General features: G+C 46.5%; 1 protein-coding gene across 1 annotated transcript in view; it reads left to right on the top strand.

Moving 5' to 3' along the window:
* MYH10 (myosin heavy chain 10) overlaps nt 1–20,365 on the top strand; it is a 124,725-nt gene that overhangs the window by 4,367 nt on the left and 99,993 nt on the right. The window contains exons 2-3 of the mRNA XM_034989584.1: nt 2,460–2,835; nt 16,980–17,136. Coding sequence (XP_034845475.1) covers nt 2,491–2,835; nt 16,980–17,136 — 502 coding nt within the window. The 5' untranslated portion in view covers nt 2,460–2,490. The remainder of the gene's footprint in view (nt 1–2,459; nt 2,836–16,979; nt 17,137–20,365) is intronic.

Raw genomic sequence — 20,365 nt, 5'->3', positions numbered from 1 at the left:
AAGTTTGGAAAAACAGAAAGTGTGTTAATAGTCTTATGAAAACCAGTCCCTAGAGGTAATGATGGGCTTTGGAAACCATTCTTCAGAATGTACATGTGCCCGGGGAATATTTTCTGAATCGCCTCCCCCCGCCACGAGAATGCCTAAGACGGCAAATACAAGTTTAGTTAATAGAAATAGAAATAGAAAATATGTTAGCCTTTTTATTTATGGAAGTCTTAATGTTACCTCTTCGGTGATTTTTTGGGCTTCGTTTTGTTCTGTGATTTTTTTTGTTTTATTCAAGTCCATCATTTTAAAAAGATTAGCATATCCTTTAAATCAGGTTAGGAATTAGTCTAAAACATTGGTTTTCAACCTTTTTTTTTTTTCTATCCCAGCATACCTGCTAACAAAATTGGCTCACCATGGCAACCAGAGACCATGGAGTGATGGTTCTCAAAGTGTGGTCCCAGGACCAGCAGCCTCAGCTGCGTCTGGGAACTTGGTTAGGAATGCAAATTACCAGGCTCTGCCCCAGACTCTACTGAATTGGAAACTCTGGGGATGGGGCTTCAGTCTGTGCTTCTGTAAACTCCCTACGTGCTGCCCACGCACACACCAAAGTTTGAGAACCTTGCCCTCGGCCGTGTATGTTTATAATGCATTACATTATAACAAATACTCCCTGAAGTATACATTTTTATACCATTTCAGTGACTTCATGGAGCTTGACATTTGTCTGCGGACTCAAGGCTAAGAGCCTTGTAACAACTTTGGACTACTTTATTTTTTTTAAAGATTTTTTTTTTTTAAGTAATCTCTGTACCCCACGTGGGGCTCGAACTCATGATCCCGAGATCAAGAGTCGCATGCCCTTCTGACCGAGCCAGCCAGGCGCCCCTGGGCTATTCTGTGATTAGCCTTGCAGCCTTCTGTCTTTCGCCTGCTAAGAATCCCCATCATTCTGGGGGTGGTGGGGTTGGAGACAAAAGCTGGGAAGACGTGAGAGAGCAAAACTAGTTACTCCTTGGCTTCTGGCATTGACTTGCATGAGGTCATGGAAACCATGCTTCTGAGATTTGTAATAACCTGGAATTTGGGGTGATAACAAAAGTGTTTAATGATGGTATCGGATTCCGAAAAGATATTGTCAGGCAGGAGTGATGAGTCACCTGGGGAAGGTGAGTGAGGACTGTAATGCTGTCCTTGGATCCAGAAAGTCAGTTGCATGGGTATAGGACGAGACTGAGAGTAGTATGCATGAGGCTGCAGCCGATGGCCGATGGCAAGCGAGTTCTCAGTAGACCAGTTAGGTCTTGAGACACATGAATTGCGAACACCCCAGAAACAGTGCTTTTCTCCACGGGGCCTAGGTTAGTGGTTCTCGTTCTTCTGCCCGGGTCATACTGTCTCTGGAACATGGAGTTTGCTCCTGGACCCCACGACCTTCAGGGGCACACGTGGGCGCACCAGAGTCTGTCTCGTGGCAAGAGAGCAGGGTAGTGGAGTGATGAATGATGGGGCGCTGCTGGAGAGGAGCTGGGGAGCAGCCGGGGGGGCGGGAGCAGCTGCGGGGGGGGGGGGGGTGAGGCCTCCAGCTCCAGTCGCATGCTTGAGTAGCTGTCCCGGGAAGCCAAGTCACGCTTGTCCACTGTGGCATCGTTGGATCGCATTAAGACCATACGGGCCCCAGAGAAGCTGGGGGACCGAGTTGGGGGTGTTTGTATGGAAGAACTTTGAGTCTCTTGTCTGAAGGCAGAACGGGAGGCCTGTGGAGACCTGAGGCTTTAGTCCCCCGGCCCCGGGCCCCAGCCATGCATTGCATTTCGTAGCTACATCCTCCTGGCCACACTGATTCCATCACCCCCTCCTGGACCTTTTATTATGCATCTTTGTTTTCTTTGTCCTCTTTACCGTTTGCCTCCTTAACTTGGGTTTAATTTGTGGTGAGGGTGCAAGAGGGGAAGAAGAGGGGGGAAAATTTTAGTCCCACCTGGATCCCTGCCTTTCTCCCCTGCTTGTTTTTCAGCCCTCGGTAACTGAGGGCACGTCTTGCGCGGTCTTTAGACAACCAGGGGCATAATTTGTGGTCACCCTTGAAATTTACCCTGGACGCTCGGTCAGTACCCCGGCTCCTCGACTAAAGGTTATGCTTTCTGTTTACCAGAGGTTTTTTGTTTTTGTTTTTGTTTTAATTTTTTATTTATTTGAGAGAGAGAGAATGAGAGAGAGAGCACATGAGAGAGGGGAGGGTCAGAGGGAGAAGCAGACTCCCCGCCGAGCAGGGAGCCCGATGTGGGACTCGATCCCGGGACTCCAGGATCATGACCTGAGCCGAAGGCAGTCGCTTAACCAACTGAGCCCCCCAGGCGCCCCTACCAGAGGTTTTATCTTAAGTTCCCGGCAAGAGTAAAAATCTGTGCATCATTGTATATTTTTAAACATCTAACCTTGCCCTCCTCCTCCTCCTCCCCTAGAGACAATTGCTCGTGGATCCTCCTGTTTACAATGGCCCAGAGAACTGGACTCGAAGACCCAGAGAGGTACCTCTTTGTGGACAGGGCGGTCATCTACAACCCTGCCACCCAGGCCGATTGGACGGCTAAAAAGCTAGTGTGGATTCCATCCGAGCGTCACGGTTTTGAGGCAGCAAGTATAAAAGAGGAGAGGGGAGATGAGGTTATGGTGGAGTTGGCAGAGAACGGAAAGAAGGCGATGGTCAACAAAGACGATATTCAGAAGATGAACCCGCCCAAGTTTTCCAAGGTGGAGGATATGGCAGAATTGACTTGCTTGAACGAAGCTTCTGTCTTACACAACCTGAAGGACCGCTACTATTCAGGACTGATCTATGTGAGTACACCCTGCTGACTGCTCACGGGAATTAGTGTCAATTACATGTGCCACCAGAGTCCAGTGAGATTGGGGACTACCCCCCCTCTCTGTTTAACGTCACCGTTCGTCTTAAAGATAGAGAGATTGTGTCTTGCTTACTGAGTCTTGCCCCACTTTACATCTTCCCATGTAATTTTACATAATCTGGTGTGCAATTAAACTTACGAACGTGGTAGTTGAAGACTTCGTAGCGGTTTGCTGGAACATGATACGATGGGGAGAGCACGTGGCGGGAAGACCGGGGAGCTGGGTGTGGGGTAAGAGTTGCACGAATAGCAGGACACAGACGGCACACGGATGCCCAGGTGTGTGGCGTGGAACCAGTGGTGAGGATTCAGCGAAGAGCAAGAGCATCGGGGTCCCCGGGCGCGGGCAAGTGGGAAGGATGGACACTGAGGTTTTTCAGAGGAAACCGTTCAGAGCGGGATTGAGGCTGGGGTTGTCCTGTGCGTGGTGGTTGACATGTGTATTCTTGTCATTGGCGATGCCACTGCCCTTGTGGAAGAAATTATTGAAAATACCAGGGGACAAGGGAGAAGGAAAAATGCAAGCCAGATACAGGAAAACTCTAGAATGACAAAATAGGTTTGAAGGGATGGTACACGCAGGTAGCAGCGATTTAAAAGAGGTCATAGAGGCCTTTGATGGAGAATGAAAACAAGCAGAGAGAAGAGTTGACGTACTGGTCTGAATTTGGAAAAGAGCGGTTGGGGCTCGCGATCATTCAGAACCTCTGCAAATCAGAACCAGTTTCCCCATAGAAATTAGCGTAGTTAGTGACTATTTATGGAGCACCTACTGTGTTCTAGGTGCTGGGAGAGTGTGATGAACAGGACAGGCCAGGGCCCTGCCTTCCTGACACATCCTATAAGGCAATGAAGCCGGACTATGGGATAGAGTAAGTAGGGGAACGGCTCTCCGCAGTGGGCCCGTGAAGGGCTCTTGGAGAAGGTAGAGTTAGAGCTGGAATCTTTGGCCAGGGGAGGATCTGAGAACTCAATAGTTCTTCTGTGACCTTTGCTAACGTAGGCACGGTTAAGCCTGATGGCCTCTCGTTTTTGTTTTTCCCTGTGAGGTCAGGTGCAAAGTGAGTAAGAGGCACCAGGGTTGGGAAGGTGGCTTGAAAAGGAAAAGGTTTGGAGAGGAGAAGCCACGAGTAAGGACATCACAGGGGAGCGGCCTTGAGAACCCGGCCGAGACCGCAGCGTGGGATGTGTGGGGGTGAGGGAGCACGATGGGTCCGATCACCGGCTGACCTCTCAGATTTGAGCCAGGGGTGAGTTTTGGGTGCCGCCTGGTGCTAGAAATGGACTCCGCCAGGGTTGTGGGGAACCGCAGTGTGGAAGGGAGCCAGGCACCCTTTCTGCCAGCTTTTTTACCTTGACCCCCCATTTTGGACCTTGCGGGTTCCTGCAAGGAGGAGAGAGAAGAGAAATACAAAGGGGAAGGAGATTGTGGGCAAAAGAGAGGGAATAGAAGAAAAGACACTTTAGTTCATCTGTAGCCATGCCTCAAGATGATTCTAAGACTTTGCAAGTGTCTTTTATTGAGTTTGTTTGATTTTTTTTTTTTCCCAGCTGAACTCGGGGACCCCAAATGATGTCTCAGGTTCTCTTCAAAGCATGGCCCCCCCCCTTACTCTTTACAGAAGGACAGTCTGAGTTCTGGAAGCATTCAGGTCGCAGCAGAGCTGGGAATTTGGGGCAGTGGTGTGTGCAGTTAGTGGGGTGGAGGAAGGGTTCCCACCCAGGACTGGAGTTGGAGCACTTGACTGTAAAGAATCCTAGTAAGAGGGCGCCTGGGTGGCTCAGTTGTTAAGCGTCTGCCTTCGGCTCAGGTCATGATCCCGGCGTCCTGGGATCGAGTCCCGCATCGGGCTCCCTGCTCCACGGGAAGCCTGCTTCTCCCTCTGCCTCTCTCTCTGTCTCTCATGAATAAATAAATAAAATCTTTAAAAAAAAAAAAAAAAAGAATCCTAGTATAAGAGAGTGGGGCTACAAGTAGCCACGATCGGGAGGGATGTGTACTGGGCGTTGGGATTCACCCGTCAGGTGAAGTGAAAAGTCAAGGTGCCATGTTGTAGACACCATAGTACCTTGCGGGGGTGGGGGGAGCCTTTGGACACATTTCTAGAGATGAGCTCTAACGGATGTTCATTTAAATAAGTTACTTTGGTAACAGGTTTACTTTCGTTAGTTCCTTATATTTTTTTGGGATGGATTCTCCCTGGCTTCCCAACTTCTCAGGTCATTAATTTTCATCCTCTTTTCCTAATAAAAGCATTTGAAAACTGTAAATGTCTCTCCTCTAATACGATTTTAGCTCACCTCACACATTTGGATGCGTGGTGCTTTTATTACTCGGTCCTACATATTTTCTATTTTCTGTTATTTCTTCTTTAACCTATGAACCGTTTAAAAGGATATTTGAAAAATTTCTAAATGTGGGGTTTTTTTAAGTTATCTTTTTATTACTGATTTTTGTTTTTATTTTTTGAAAGATTTTATTTATTTCTGAGAGAGCAGAGGGAAGGGCAGAGGCAGAGGGACAAGCAGACTCCCTGCTGAGTGGAGTTGACACTGGGCTTGATCCCAGGACCCCGAGATCATGACCTGAGCCAAAACCAAGAGTCAGATGTTCAACCGACTGAGCTTCCCAGGCGCCCCTTATTCCTGATTTTTAAATGAATTGTGTTGCATTCAAAGAATGTAGTTCACATAATATCATTACTTGTTTTTGTTGAGACTTGCTGTGTGCAGTGTGATGTCCGCTTTGATGGGCATTCTCTGTGTAAAGAGCATTAATTAATTCTGTTATTGTTGGTTATGGGGTTCTGTCTGTGGCCATCAGAGGAAGCTTTTTAATTCTGTTTAAATCTTCCTCGCTAATTTTTGCCTGCTTGGTCTATTAATTACTGAGAAGTATCTTAAAATCCCCCGGTGTATTTCATCAACTAAGTATGCATCACTAACCAATGTAGTTTATTTTTTCCTGTTGATGAACTTTTATATGAATGAATGAGTCTCACCTTGTATAACCTTGGTGTCTGCTTTTTCACTCAGCATTACATTTTTAAGGTTCGTCTGTATTGCTTTGTGTTGGTATAATTCAGAAGTTCTCAAAGTGTGGCCTGTGCGCCCTCAGGGTCTCCCTGAGACTCTTCCAGGGGATCCATGAGGTTTTAACTGTTCTCATGATGGTGTGAAGGCGTGATTTCCCCTGTCCGCTGTCAGTGTAGGTACTAATACTGGTGGGGAAAACGCGCGTGTCTTACCGTGAAAAGAGGCAGTGACCCCAGGCTCTAGTAGTGGTCGTTTTAATCGTTTCACATGAGAACGTCTTTGAGAAAGCAGGAGAAATGATTGATTTTATGAAATGTCAACCCTAGATTACACGTCTTTTTAATATACTGTGTGAGGGGCGCCTGGGTGGCTCAGTCGGTGAAGCGTCTGCCTTCAGCTCAGGTCATGATCTCAGGGTCCTGGGATTGAGCCCTGCGTCGGGCTCCACTCTCAGCAGGGAGTCTGCTTGTCCCTCCGCCCCCCCCCCCCGGCACATGCTCTCTCTTTCTCTCTCTCTCAAATAAATAAATAAATAAAATCTTAAAAAAAAATTAGGATTTAGGGAAATTTATATTTACCACCGGGAACGTGACAACATTGTCAACACTTGAAACCCTTGCTGATGAGAGCGATGGTGACATTAATGACTGTTTTTTTTTTTTTTTAATGTCATAGAGTGAAATGTCATCATTTGGAAGACTTGCATAATTCATTGAGCCAGTGTTTTCCAGACGATGTGTACATTGTTACAAAATCACGCATGGGCAAAAGCTTCTTTCCACACGCAAGATAAGCCAGTGGATTTTGATGTACATAACAGTATGAAAGTTCATCGGCAGGATTTCAGATGCCACATCGCATCAGATCTTTAAGAAATTCTCACTTGTCGTGTTTTGGTGTAGCATCGAGGAGGTTAGATCCACGATTGCTTGGAAAGGCAGTTAAACCACTTTTCCAACTAAATATCTGTGTAAGGCTAATTTTCTTCATACGCTTCAACCAAGACAACATAGCACAACAGATTGAATGCGAAAACAGATACGAAAATTGAGCTATTTTTGTTAAGCCCGATAATAAAAAAGATTTGCAAAAATATAAAACAGCACCGCCCTTCTCGCTTTCATTTCAGAAAACGGTTATTTTTCGTGAGAAATGTTATTTATGTTAACCTGTGTTGTTATTTTAAAATGAATATGCATTTGTAAAAACTTGTTTATATATATAGTTATATAAAGCAAAATGTCTTTGGAGTCTTTAATGGTTTCTAAGAGGGTCACAGGGCCCTGAAATTAAAAAGGTTGAGTTACTTCGTTCCTCGTTATAGCGTACTGCTCCCCTGGAAGCTTCTTGACCCACTTTATCCACTCAACTAGTTCTGGGCATTTGTGGACACAGGCATGCCTTTCTGTATGGTGGGCGACGGCTGGAAATCCTGGGTGGTCGCGTATGATCTCTCTAACTCATGCATTCAGCTTTTCTGGGTAAAGCCTGATGTAGTCAGATTCCAGCAGGAAACAGAAGGCCCTCGAGAACGGGGTGGTTTGAGAGCTTAACGAGGGGGCAGTTTACCAACACGTGGGCAGAGTTCAGCAAACAGTTGCGGGCTAGGGGAGTGTCCTGGCGTGGTGATGGCCGGGCCCTTGCTACTGCCCCATCTTTAGAGGCAAGATGGGCCCGAGCTGCTGCCTCGGCTGGGGGAGGGTGGCTGTGGGGGGGGGCCTTCCCCATATTTGCTGGGGCCTCCTGACCACCAATGCGGAGGGGCCTTGGGGGGGTGGGCAGAGGTCCTGACTTCACTCTCCTCCCTCCCTTGGTCTGAGAGCGGAAAGTGATGGTGTCTTTCTTGGGGTTAGCCTCGGTTCCTCTTGGAATCGGATACTGTGTAGGGGGTGATGTGGGGACAAGAGTCATCTTTTTCCCCAATGGCTGTCCAGGTGACCCAGTGCCCTTTCTCCACTGCTCTAAAGTGCTGCCTTGTCACGGGTCAGGTGCTCCTAAGTTCACGGTCAACTCACTGTCCGTGTGCCCGTCTTCCGGCTGAGATCCCATTGTCTCAGTCGTTGCAGCTTTCTCCTAAGTCCTGCTCTCCAGCGTGGTGAGTGCTCTCATTTTTGTTACTCTTTAGGGTCGCTATAGTTGTTCCAACCTTTGTGTTTCAGTAGAACTTTAGAACCCGCTTGTCAGTTTCATGCACCCTCACACCCTTGCTGGGATTTTGTTGATTCTGTAGATCACTTTGGGAGAGAAATGAGATCTTTACAATATTTGATATTCTCGTTCACGGGTATACCCACTTACTTAGTTCTTAACTTTTCACAATGTGTTTTAATGATTTTCTCTGTAGAGGTCAGTACATCTTTTGTTAGATTTATTTTGGGGTATTTGATTTTTTGGATGCTATTTAAATGGTGGTTTCAGCATTGTTTTCCTTTTTTTTTTTTTTTAAGACTTTATTTATTTATTTGAGAGAGAGAAAGTGAGGGAGAGAGAGCCTCGGCGGGGAGGAGGGGAAGAGGGAGAGGGAGAAGCAGACTCCACGCTGAGCAGGGAGCCCAAACAGGACTCCATCCTAGGACCCTGGGATCATGATCCGAGCCGAAGGCAGACACTTAACTGACTGAGCCACCCAGGCGGTCCAGGGTTGTTTTGTGATTGATGCCATTATGTAGAAATATAATTGTCATGTTTTGTTTTGTTTTAAAGATTTTATTTTTTAAGTAATCTCTCTGCCCAACACAGGGCTCAGACTCAACCCCGAGATCGAGTCACATGGTCCTCTGACTGAGCCAGCCGGGCGCACCCAGTTATCATGTTTTTTACAAATAAAATCTTACTAAGATTACTTATTGGTTATAACAGTTTAGCTGAAGATTCTTTCGGATTTTCTATGAACACGCTTATGTTGTCTACAAATAGTGACAGTTTTATTTTTCCCTTTCCAGTTCTTACACGTTTCTTTTACTTGCTTTCTTGCGCTGTCTAGGACCCTCCGAGAAGTGGAGATCGCAGGCATCTTTGTGTCATTCCCGATCTCGGAGAGAAAGCTTCAACCTTTCCCCATTGAGAATGATGGTTGCTTCCATTTTGTTTTGTTTTTAATCTTCTTTATCAGATAAAGGGAAGTTTCCTTCTGTTCCTAGTTTTTATCCCAAATGGATGAACTCTTTAAATCCTGATTGGATGTTAATTTAGCAGATGTCTTTCCAGCATTGAGTGAGATGATACTGTGATTTTTTCTGGCTATTTTGTTATTGTGGTGAATTATATATATTTTTGAATGTTAAACTGACCTGGCAAGGACCAAGTGTTCTTTTTACATACTACTAGATTCCTAGATTCTGCATGCTAATATTTTGTTTAGGATTTTTGCATCTATATTCATGACTGAGATTGGCTTAAAATTGTCCTTTGTTGTCAGTCCTTGTCATATTTTGCTATCCAGATTATGCTGGATTTAGAAAATGAATCCAGGAATATATCTCATCCTTGTGTGTTCTCAGGCACTGTTTAGATGGGATTTATGTTATTTCTTTTTTAAATAACACTACGGTTCTCTTGGTAGGCAAGTTTTTCTTTAATAGATGTAGAACTTCTCAGATCTTTAGCTTCTTGTGTCAGGTTTGATAATTGTGTTTCCCTTGGAATTTCTCTGTTTCACCTAAATTTTCAAATTCATAGGCATAAAGCTGTTCGTCATCCCGTCTAATTTTCTGTAGGACTTGTAGTGATAATGCACGTTCATTCCTGATCTGCTGGAGTCTCACCAGAGGTGTAAGTCGTAAGCTCTAGCTGTGTCTACAAGTGTTAGTATGTAGTCTTGTCGTTACTGTTCAGTCCAAAATAAGGAGGGTGCCCTCATTGTACCCATGGGTTATTTAGGAGTAGATTGCTTAATTTCCAAACGTAAGGGGATTTTCAGGTTTATTTTGTTATTTCTAATACAGTCCCCCCCCAACCCCGCTCCCTGGGTCGGAGACCGTAGCCTGAAAGAGTTCAACCCTTTGAAGTTTTTTTGCCTCCATACGGTCCAGCACGTGCTGGGGTTGGGTGAGCGGTCAGTGTGCACATCCTGCAGCCCTCGGACATGGGGTCCCTCGTGCGCGGTGTCCCTCAGTCCTGTATATAATCACGGTTTTCCATGGTTATCTGCTTGTCCTCTATCGGGGACCGTCATTTTCGCTGTATACGTGTTGGAAGTCATGTTATGCATGCAAATGTAGGATTTTTCCATCTTTCTGTGAATCTTCATGAAATGCTCTTTCTTTAACAGTGATGCTTCTCGGGGCGCCTGGAAGGCTTAGTCGGTTAAGCATCTGCCTTCGGCTCAGGTCATGATCCCAGGGTCCTGGAATCGAGCCCCGCATTGGGCTCCCTCCTCCGCGAGGAGCCTGCTTCTCCCTCTCCCACTCCCCCTGCTTGTGTTCCCTCTCTCGCTGTGTCTCTGTCTGTCAAATAAATAAATAAAATCTTAAAAAAAAAAAAAGTGATGCTTCTCAACAAAGGATTAGTTTTTTTGTTTTTTTGTTTTCGCTTAGTGTTTGCTCAGTTTATTGTTTCTAAACTTGTTCAGCTTTCCTGTGTCTTGCTTCCTTAGGTGGTGTGTCTCTTCTAAGCAGCCCGTCATTGGTATTTTGGTCCCTAATCTGACAGTATTAACATTTTATTTTATTTTTTAAGATTTTTTATTTATTTATTTGAGAGAGAGAGAGAGAGAGAGAGCACGAGATGGGGGAGGGTCAGAGGGAGAAGCAGACTCCCCGCCGAGCAGGGAGCCCGATGTGGGACTCGACCCCGGGACTCCAGGATCATGACCTGAGCCGAAGGCAGTCGCTTAACCAACTGAGCCACCCAGGCGCCCAGTATTAACATTTTAATCAGAATATTTGGCTTCTGTACATGTGCAGTAGTGACCGAAATCGACCGTGGGACTCCTTGCTTCCTCTCGGCCCCGCCTGTTCTGTGCTTTTTCCTCCTGTCCTTTGAACCTCCTTTCCTGACCAGGTTGTAGGGATCGGTATCGTGGTGGCTTCTCACCTCTTCCCCGGTGCTGTGTTTTGGCTCTTCTCTTTGTTGCTCCCTTGGTGGACGGCTCTTCTCTTCGTTGCTCCCCTGGTGGACGGCCCCATGTGCTGCTGCCGTACCATGTAGTCACATACATGATGTCCCTCTCTCTGTTTTGTTAGAGAGAAGGGAGGGAGGGGTGGGGTTGGGGGGAGAGAGCCTCCAGCAGACTCCCCGCTGAGCGCGGAGCCCGAGGGGGGCTCGATCTCGCAACCCCGAGATCACAAGCTGTGTGCTCCACCTGTGGGACCAGCAGGTTCTCCTCCGATGTGCTTGGGTCGAGTTTTCTTCTCCAGATTCCGCTTGGAGCATGGAGCATTTTTGTCTGTGGCTTGATGCCTTTGGTCAGTTTTGGAACATTCCGAGCCGTTGTCTCTTGCCCCGCACCCTCTGTCCTCGTCCATGGACTCAGTGCCTCGAGCCACCTTTTCACCGTGTCCCATGGAGCCTCCCGAATTCTAATCCCGTTTCCCCCGCCCTGTGCTTCAGCCCGGATATTTGCTTCTGAGAAAACGGGGAGTAACTGATTGCCTTCTTGAGCTGTGTCTGATTGGCCATTAAACACATCCGGTGAATTTCTAATTTCGGTTAGTTTGTGTTGCAGTTTTCATTTGGCGTTTTCTTTTTATGATTTTGTAAAGGCTTTTTTATGGCTTCTTTTTTACGGTTTTTCTTTTAATGGTTCCCAGTTCTCCGGCAGAATTCTCGATCACGTTTTTTACTCACTTGAACATGTCCAAGATGGTAACACAGGGCGACAGAAACGGACTCACGGGGTTGTGAGTATTACCTTGGATTAAAGTGGCAAGTGTTGCCTCCTCGGCCAGTAATCGGACGTGAGAAACCAGGAGGGTGGTTTGCAGCTCTCGGTGACGCAAGCTCATTCTAGAGTTTGGCTCTGGACGGGCAGTCGGGCCAAGGGGACGAGCACGTGTAGCTCACCAGGGGTTGACATCCTTCCTGGCTGGGCTTTGGGCCGTGCAAGGCCCAGTGTTCCTGGCACACCCCCGACTCTCAGGGTGTAGCCGTCTGGGGCCCCCCGGGGAAACCTGGGGGGTGTTCACCCTCCTCCGGGCCTTGGGCACTGCTCATCACTCTGCTCAGCCTCTTGCTTCTCGGCCACAGTGTTTGGGGTTTGTAACTATCGTCTGTGGAAGAAGGAAAGAATGATCCTGTATCACCAAATACTCAGTCACTTTCACAAGGTCCTTCTTATCAATATTTATCATAGTTGGTTTGGTCTGTTTGCGTCAGGGTCCAGGCGTGGTCACCATATGGTAATCAGTTGTTCCGTCTCTTGTAATCTATACATTCCCCCTCTTTTTTTTTTTTTTGAAGAAACAGAGTCCGTTGTGCCGTAGAACCTCCCATATTCTGGATTTTGTTGATTGCGTTCACGCATTCGCGTCCAGAGGCTCGATCAGATGCGGATTAAAGAGACACTTCATGCCAGGGTCTCTCACGTTGTGAGGTTGAGGTTGAGGGGTGGGTCCATCTGAGTCTGGGGTTTTGTCGGCCGGATTCGTGTGTTAGGAGTGTCCTTGCGTGCCATTCGCCTGGGGATCTGGCCGCCAGTGGGGAGCACTGTCCAGATGCATCATCTCCTTAGAGCCCACACACACGCGACAGTTTCGTGTGTGTGGTTTTTTTTTCAAGATTTTATTTATCCGTTTGACAGAGAGATAGAGAGCGAGCACAAGTAGGCAGAGCGGCAGGCAGAGGGAGAGGGAGAGGCAGACTCCCTGCAGAGCAGGGAGCTCGACGCAGGACTTGATCCCAGGACCCGGGATCATGACCTGAGCCTAACAGATTGAGCCACCCAGGCGCCCCTCAAGTGTGTTTTTGATGTTTGCTCTTTTTACAGAATTTTGGCCTTTCTTCCCCCAAAGAAGCAGCAGTGATTACTATTTTATTGATCTTTGCTTTGCTTTCGCTCTTCATCTGTCCTTGAAGTATTTTTGTTGTTTTACCCTCGTGCCTTCTTTCTCTTAGTATTGTACCTTCGGCCTACTTTTCATTAAGAAGGAAGCTCTCAGGATGAATAATGGGTGCACTCTATTGCTGCATTTCTGGATATCCATTCTGCTCCCTATTTTCTCTGCGGTGGATTTTTGGTTTTTTATTTCAGATGACTCCTTACGGCTTTTCCTTGCTCGCCTTTGCCACTTCTTTTCCCGTATGCATTTCTGTTCCAGTATGTGGAGTACCCGCTCTAAATCTGTTTCCAAAAGTATTCTTTTAGCTTATTTTATCAGTGATTTCCATAGGTAAATTCTTTTCTGAAACTTCTGGATGATGATGTTTTCCTTCTTACATCAGGTTTTTTTTTTAAACACATATGTGAATTTATGTCGGTGCAGTGTTTACAAACGGTGTGGGTGACCTCTCCTTCTGGGTGGTGGCCTGATGTCCCCCCGAGAGCTCCAGGGGGTGGGGGGGCAGCGTGTGTGAGGCCCCCAGTTCGGTCCCATGTTCGCTCTGTGCCCTGGCCTTGACCTCCGCACTCCCTCGTTTCCTGGTTCTGCATCCTTCGAACCTTGAAATAAAGTGTGTGCAGATTCCTGTCTTCAACAGAGACCTGGCACTCACAGGGTGGGCAGAGTCTCCCAATACTGGACAGGAGACAGGCAGAGTGATCCACATACATAGAAACCTGGAGCTGTAAAGCGGCATAGCATGTTTAAAAAATGGCAGGTTTTTGGGTGCAGATGTGTTTGTCTGTCTCCCTTAGGTCAGCTATGCAGTGACATGAGCTGGTGTCTTGAAGGCTGTGCAGACAGCCCTCAGGCCTTTGCGCTTCTTCAGAATGTTCTCGTGGCTTCAGCATCGGTGCATCTGGCTCCCACTGGGCGTTCTGGGCTCGCCTGCTGTGGCGAAACCCCTTTCAGCATCCCACCATCTCAGTATGCTGCAAGGGGCTCGTTATCGTCCCCGTCCGGCAGTAACATTTCCAGCCTCTCAAGCTTGCAAACGTGAGGCTGTCATTAGCTTGCGTCTTTGATGGTTTTTATACTCAGAGCTTCTGAGTGCCTCTGCGTCTCCCTCCCCCCAGCGTTCTCGGGACCCACCGCTTCCCTCTCATCTGAGCCCTGTCCCTGTGCTGGGACTGGTGCAGTAGCCTCCACTCCCCGCGCCTCACCTCTTGCCTTTCAGTGTCTTTTCTGTGGAGCTGCCAGATCTATGCTTTTACAAACACGCTTCTTCCCTGCATCTCCCCTGAACCTCTACTAGCTGATCCCCTGTGCAGGACACACTCTAAGTTGTTGAGTCCACCTTTCTAAGCTCCCGCCACACACATTCCATGGTACAAACTACTTTCAGCGAGGCTGAGCTTCTCGCTCCACCTTGGCTATATCCTGCCACCCAGTTTTATGTTTTTTTAATTTAATTTTATTTTTATTATTTTTTTAAAGATTTAATTTATTTATCTGACAGAGAGAGAGAGAGAGACAGCTAGAGAGGGAACACAAGCAGGGGGAGTGGGAGAGGGAGAAGCAGGCTTCCCGTCGAGCAGGGAGCCTGATGCGGGGCTCGATCCCAGGACCCTGGGATCATGACCTGAGCTGAAGGCAGACACTGAACGACTGAGCCACCTAGGCGCCCCCCAGTTTTATGTTTTAATAGGAGTTTCTTTATCCCTCCTCTTGACCTTTAAATAGTCTTTAAAAGAACATCAGAGACCATCGATGTCTGAATTTCATACCTCATTTTACGGTTTCTGATGAGATGGCCGTGACTTTCAGGGTGTGGGGTTGGTTGTATGTTCTGCTCCGGAGTTCCTGTCCTATTTACAATCCTGTTCATCTTTCTCCCTTACTTTCCCACTTTCTTTTTAGTGCCTTATTTTGTGTCTTGTTTGTTGAGTGTGTGTTTGTTGTCTTTGTACCTAGAGTGTGTATTTCTTGAAGGTAGGTAACGTCTTGAATGTGTGTTCAAACACTGAATGAAGCCTAATTGGAACGTCAGAGTCTCAGAGACCTCTTTTAACAACATACCACCCACCTGCCATGTGCCTTGGGGGACATAAAGGGGGTACAGTATCACTCCCATTATCAGTTCTACGGGAACCTGGTATTGGAGCCAGTTTCCAGATGGTTCGAAGGGAGCTCTTGAAGCATTGGAATTGAATAATATATTGCATGTGAACATTTTTTGCTCCCCCTCATTGGCAGGCACGGGGTACTGATGATGATTAACCCTGTTTTGAGATGACGTACTCCTATTTGTGAGACTGAGTCATCTTTGTAACCCTAGACCTCAGAAAAGCACCCACCACGTGGGAGACACGTATGTGGGAATGATTTCTGATTTAACTGTCGTCGTTAGGACCTGCTGCCATGCCACACATGCTGTGGGATGCTAAACTGAACTTCCGCATTTTGACTTTCTTGGGGTTTTCTGTTTGTGTTTGTTGTGGTTTTCGGTTTTTTCTTTTTGGCCGGTCTGTAATTTACCTCTTACAAAGGTGAAGTGTAGAATGTGTAGCTTTGTGACAGACTGTGATCTCATTTTTGTTGGTTTGTTTTTTTTAAGATTTTATTTATTCATTTGAGAGAGAATGAGATAGAGAGAGAGCATGAGAAGGGGGAGGGTCAGAGGGAGAAGCAGGCTCCCTGCCGAGCAGGGAGCCCGATGCGGGACTCGATCCTGGGACTCCAGGATCATGACCTGAGCCGAAGGCAGTCGCCCAACCAACTGAGCCACCCAGGCGCCCCTGTGATCTTATTTTTGAACGGAAAAGTGAGGTATATATAAAAATTCATTGAGCTGTATCGTTATGACTTGTCTACTTGACTGTATACAAGTGAAACTCGATAAAATGTGAAATCGAGGTTGCCTGGCCTTCGTTTTCTCCCCCTTACTAAGACCCCTGGCTGGCCTGGGAGTGGGTGCCACGGTGGTGGGGACCCGAGCCGCCTGTATGAATGCAGCTGTTGCTGAGAAGCCCCTCGTGTCCCTGGGGAGGCCGGTCCTGGCACTGGACACCATCAGTCCCCAGCCTCTTTACTGTCCTCCTGCCTGGAGACATAGTCACCCAGGTCCCCTTGAAGAGAAGGCCTGCATCCCGGTGTGATGGGCTGCCCTTTCCAGAAGCCTCGGGCCCTCCTGCCACCATCCCCAGGGGCAGTTTGGCACGCTGTTCTCAGAAACCGTTCTTGGTGAACTGAGAAACCCCCCAAATCAAAAGTGCTCTCTGTATCAGTTTTGAATAGTGGTTATCGTGCTGATCAGGAAAGGTTTGTGTGTTCAGCGCTAACAACTCTTGAAAATTATTGGGGACCCGCGAGGTGCCCGGCTGGCTGGCTCAGTGGGTGGAGCGCACGACTCTTGGTCTCGGGGTTGTGAGTTCGAGCCCCACGTTGGGTGTCGAGATGACTTAAAAACAGAACCTTTAAAAATGAATTACTGAGGCTTCTCCCCAAAGAGCTTTTGTGTGGGTTATGTTTATCTGTATCTGAAAGGGTAGCAAAGTTAAAACATACTTATGAATTCACTTAAAAATAGTAAATCATTGATTTCTTCAGATAAGTTCATTTAAAATAAATGTATGACAAGGTAACGTAAGTAAATTATCTTTCATGAAAAAAATAAACTATATTTTCCAAAGCAAAAAAATCAGAGAAGTTTTACGTTTTGTTTTTTTTTTTTAAGATTTTATTTATTTATTTGAGAGAGAGAGAATGAGAGAGAGCGAGCACATGAGGGGGGGAGGGTCAGAGGGAGAAGCAGACTCCCTGCTGAGCAGGAAGCCCGACGTGGGACTCGATCCAGGGACTCCAGGATCATGTCCTGAGCCGAAGGCAGTCGCTTAACCAACTGAGCCACCCAGGTGCCCAAGTTTTACGTTTTTGCAAATCTCTCTAATAACCACCTTTTCAGATCATTGAAGGCCCCTGTTCCAGGCGCTGTGTGGTTTCTGGCTGTTTGATCTGTGCAGGTTTTTTTTTTTTTTAACTCTGTATTTTATTTTTCTTCTAGACTTACTCTGGACTCTTCTGCGTAGTCATAAATCCTTACAAGAATCTTCCAATTTACTCTGAGAATATTATTGAGATGTACAGAGGGAAGAAGCGCCACGAGGTGCCACCGCACATCTATGCCATCTCTGAATCTGCTTACAGATGCATGCTTCAAGGTAACTGGAAGTGCTAGCCTCCTAAATACTCAGTTTCTGAAGTGTAGGTTAGGGTTTTTGTATGCGTCCCGATTTGTTCTCCAAAGGGCTTTAAGCTTAAAAATAAATAAATAAATAAAAAGAAAAGTCATAGCTGTATATTGTAGCAGAATTTTGAATTATTACAATTCGAACGGGCAGTGTGGTCATTTTCTGGAGGAAGTTATGATTGCCTTCCTAACTACTTCATGTTCATTTTTTCATTAAAAAGCATCTAGTTTTTATATACATTTGCTCTCCATCCACTACAAGCCGGTGTGCTCGAAGCTCTCCTGCACTAGGTATTAGAACTCAACAGCAAGAGCCACGGGAGGAATAATAGAAAAGGTAGATAGAAGCTCTGCTGGGGAAAGAAAGATCATAAAATATTTCTGTCTTAAAACAAAAGTTAGAAAGCACAGGGCAAGTTGGTTGATCTCGACTGTTCACCTTTGGATTGAGGATGAAATATAAATTGGAAGAGTCATTCATTTGCATCATGACCTTAGACACGATGGTTTATGGAGGGATATTTTCCTGAAAACCAGAACATAGCAGTTTTGAACACGTTTCACATTATCGCTCAAAAAGACTGCATTAAACGTGGGCCTTCCTGGCGCCATGTGAAATCTGTAGTCACGCTCCCTCTCCTTTCATCTTTTAAAAAAGAAACTTGATAAAGTATGATAAGACCTATCGGTTCTTTTTTTTTTTAAGATTTTTTTATCTATTTGAGAGAGAGACAGAGCGAGCGAGCAGGACCAGGAGGGGAGGAACAGAGGCAGAGGGAGAAGCAGGCTCCCTGCTGAGCAGGGAGCACGATGCGGGACTCGATCCCAGGATCCCGGGATCATGACCTGAGCCGAAGGCAGACGCTTCACCGACTGAGCCACCCAGGCACCCTAGGTCTATCGGTTCTTATAAAATAGGTGGGTGATCTTCAGGGAACGAGAGAGGCTGCCTCCACCTGTCACCGCCTTGCGGGTCTCGGAGGCTGGGTCTGAGTCTGCAGGGCGGTGTGAGGGCCTTCACCAAGTGCAGTGCCCATCACCCACTTCTCGTCTTGTTCACACGTGCATTAGACCAGATCCCTTGGCAGACAGGAAGTACTTCAGACCTAGAGGAGTGTCATCGATGGGAAGGGACAGGTGAATATCCAGAGTCCATTCAGGCTGAAAAAAGATGAAGTTTCACACCCTTTCTTAGTTTCAGACCAGAGAATCCATAGAAATGCCTGCAGCTGTGGTGAGTTGCTGATCGTGGAGAAAGGAGGGTCAGCTGCTTTGCTTTCGGGTCTGTGTCTCTGTGAAGAAGAATAAGCCTTATATACACAGAAAAGCATTTCTGTGAAGGAGCAAACTTCGCCTTATAGGGGAGAAGAAATTGGAGAAAGTGTACTCCTTCTCTGTTGAATCCGTATTTCCTCATCGAAATGAGTCCATTCTCCCAGTCGAGATGGTTGACCCTGTCTGGTTCCTGAAGTGTTATCTAGAACGGGAGTTTCCAGAAGGTGGGGGAGAGGGCAGGGTCACGTGTACAATTCTAACTTTTCAAAAGGCCAAGAAGCTTCAGGCTGCTGAGCTTCGCATACCTACCAGAGAAGACTCTAGAATCTATTGTTAACAGCCTGAGAACAACACGAAAATATGCCCCACATTCCTTGAGCTCAGTGGGAAGCGAAATTATAGCGGACAGCGTTAACAGAGAATCGTGCCATCCCACGGTCTTCCGTGACGTCCTCGTGGCTGTTTGCAGAAAAGGTGCACGGAGGTGCTGGGTGGTGCTGGGTGGTGCTGGAGGCTGTCAGCTTCGCCAGGGTGTCCACCGGCGGGTATCCCGTTGGGACATTTTTATCAGTATACCTAAAGATGAGGGAGACTTGCCCGTGAAATGCATAGATGATGTGAAACGTCAATGCAATAAATGCATTTGATGAAAAGAAACAGGATTTTTAAAATTATCTTGACAGGTTGAATGGAAAAATTGAATCTAACAAAATAGTTAACAGTGGTTAAATGTTAACGTCCCATTATTGGGTTGCCAGAGCAGCTACATGCGTATGGAGCAAGGAGGATGTGGCTTACCAGCATATCGTATTATCACCAATATTATCATCATTAATGCCAGAATGAACATTTATTGAATATTTCTGTGTGCCAGGCCTGGGGCTAAATGTTTCATGTGCACGATGTAATCTGCAACAACAATCCTATAAAGTCAAAAGAATTGCTGTCCCTATTTTACTGAGGCACAAAAAAGTTAAAAACTTGACCCAAGAAAATGTAGATAGTAAGAGGTTATGAGCTAGGATTCAAAACCAAGGCAGTGTGACACATTCTTTTCCACAATAATAAAATTCCATATGAAAATTAAAAAGAGGGGCGCCTGGGTGGCTCAGTTGGTGAAGCATCTGCCTTCAGCTCAGGTCGTAATCCCAGGGTCCTGGGAGCAAGTCCCGTGTCGGGCTCCCTGCTCAGAGTCTGCTTCTTCCTCTCCCCCTGCTTGTGCTTGCTTGCTCTTTCTCTGTCAAATAAATAAATAAAATCTTTTAGAAAAATTAAAAAGAATTAGTTGATAGTTTTCATTACATAATAATTGAAAAGTGTGACACAAAATACAAACAGACCCCCCCCCCCAAACAGTTCCATCACATTTTGCTCTGTAGGTCGGGGGCCACATGCTGACGTCCTACACAACGCAGTTGGGTTGGGACACACACTAGGGTAGTCAAAGTATGGCTTACGCTACCTACCAGAGCTGCTCCATGTAGGCTTTCAGTTACCAGCGTGAGCAAAGCAGCTAAATGCCACTGGGCCAGTGAAGAGGATCTATACCTAGAGAAGGGACCAGGGGAGGATTCAGAGCATAGCGTCCCACTGAACAGAGTTTGCTTCTTTAATGCACAAAAACAGAAGAGAGCTGACCTTTTCCCCTAAGTTTGGATTCTAGGGGATTCCATATTAATAAAACGCAGAGTGTGTCTGGCACGTAGTAGGTGCTCAAGAGACGTTTGTTGAATGAATGAATGACAGGAGAGTTCTTGGACATAAACTTGATGGCAAAAATCGCAAACTCCGTTCTCGTTAGATTTATACCGAAGTAAAATATACACCTTAACTAGTAAGTAAGTGTTTCATGTTTTTTAGGGTTAAATGGAACTTTAAATTAAAAAAATTTCCAATTGCACACTGTTGATATATAGAAATATTTT

Source organism: Mirounga leonina, unplaced genomic scaffold (assembly GCF_011800145.1).
Source record: "Mirounga leonina isolate KUSES-001 unplaced genomic scaffold, KU_Mleo_1.0 Mir_488, whole genome shotgun sequence".
NCBI classification, from domain to species: domain Eukaryota; kingdom Metazoa; phylum Chordata; class Mammalia; order Carnivora; family Phocidae; genus Mirounga; species Mirounga leonina.
The sequence above is the reverse complement of the archived record's forward strand: the minus strand, read 5'-3'. Positions and strand labels throughout refer to the sequence as shown.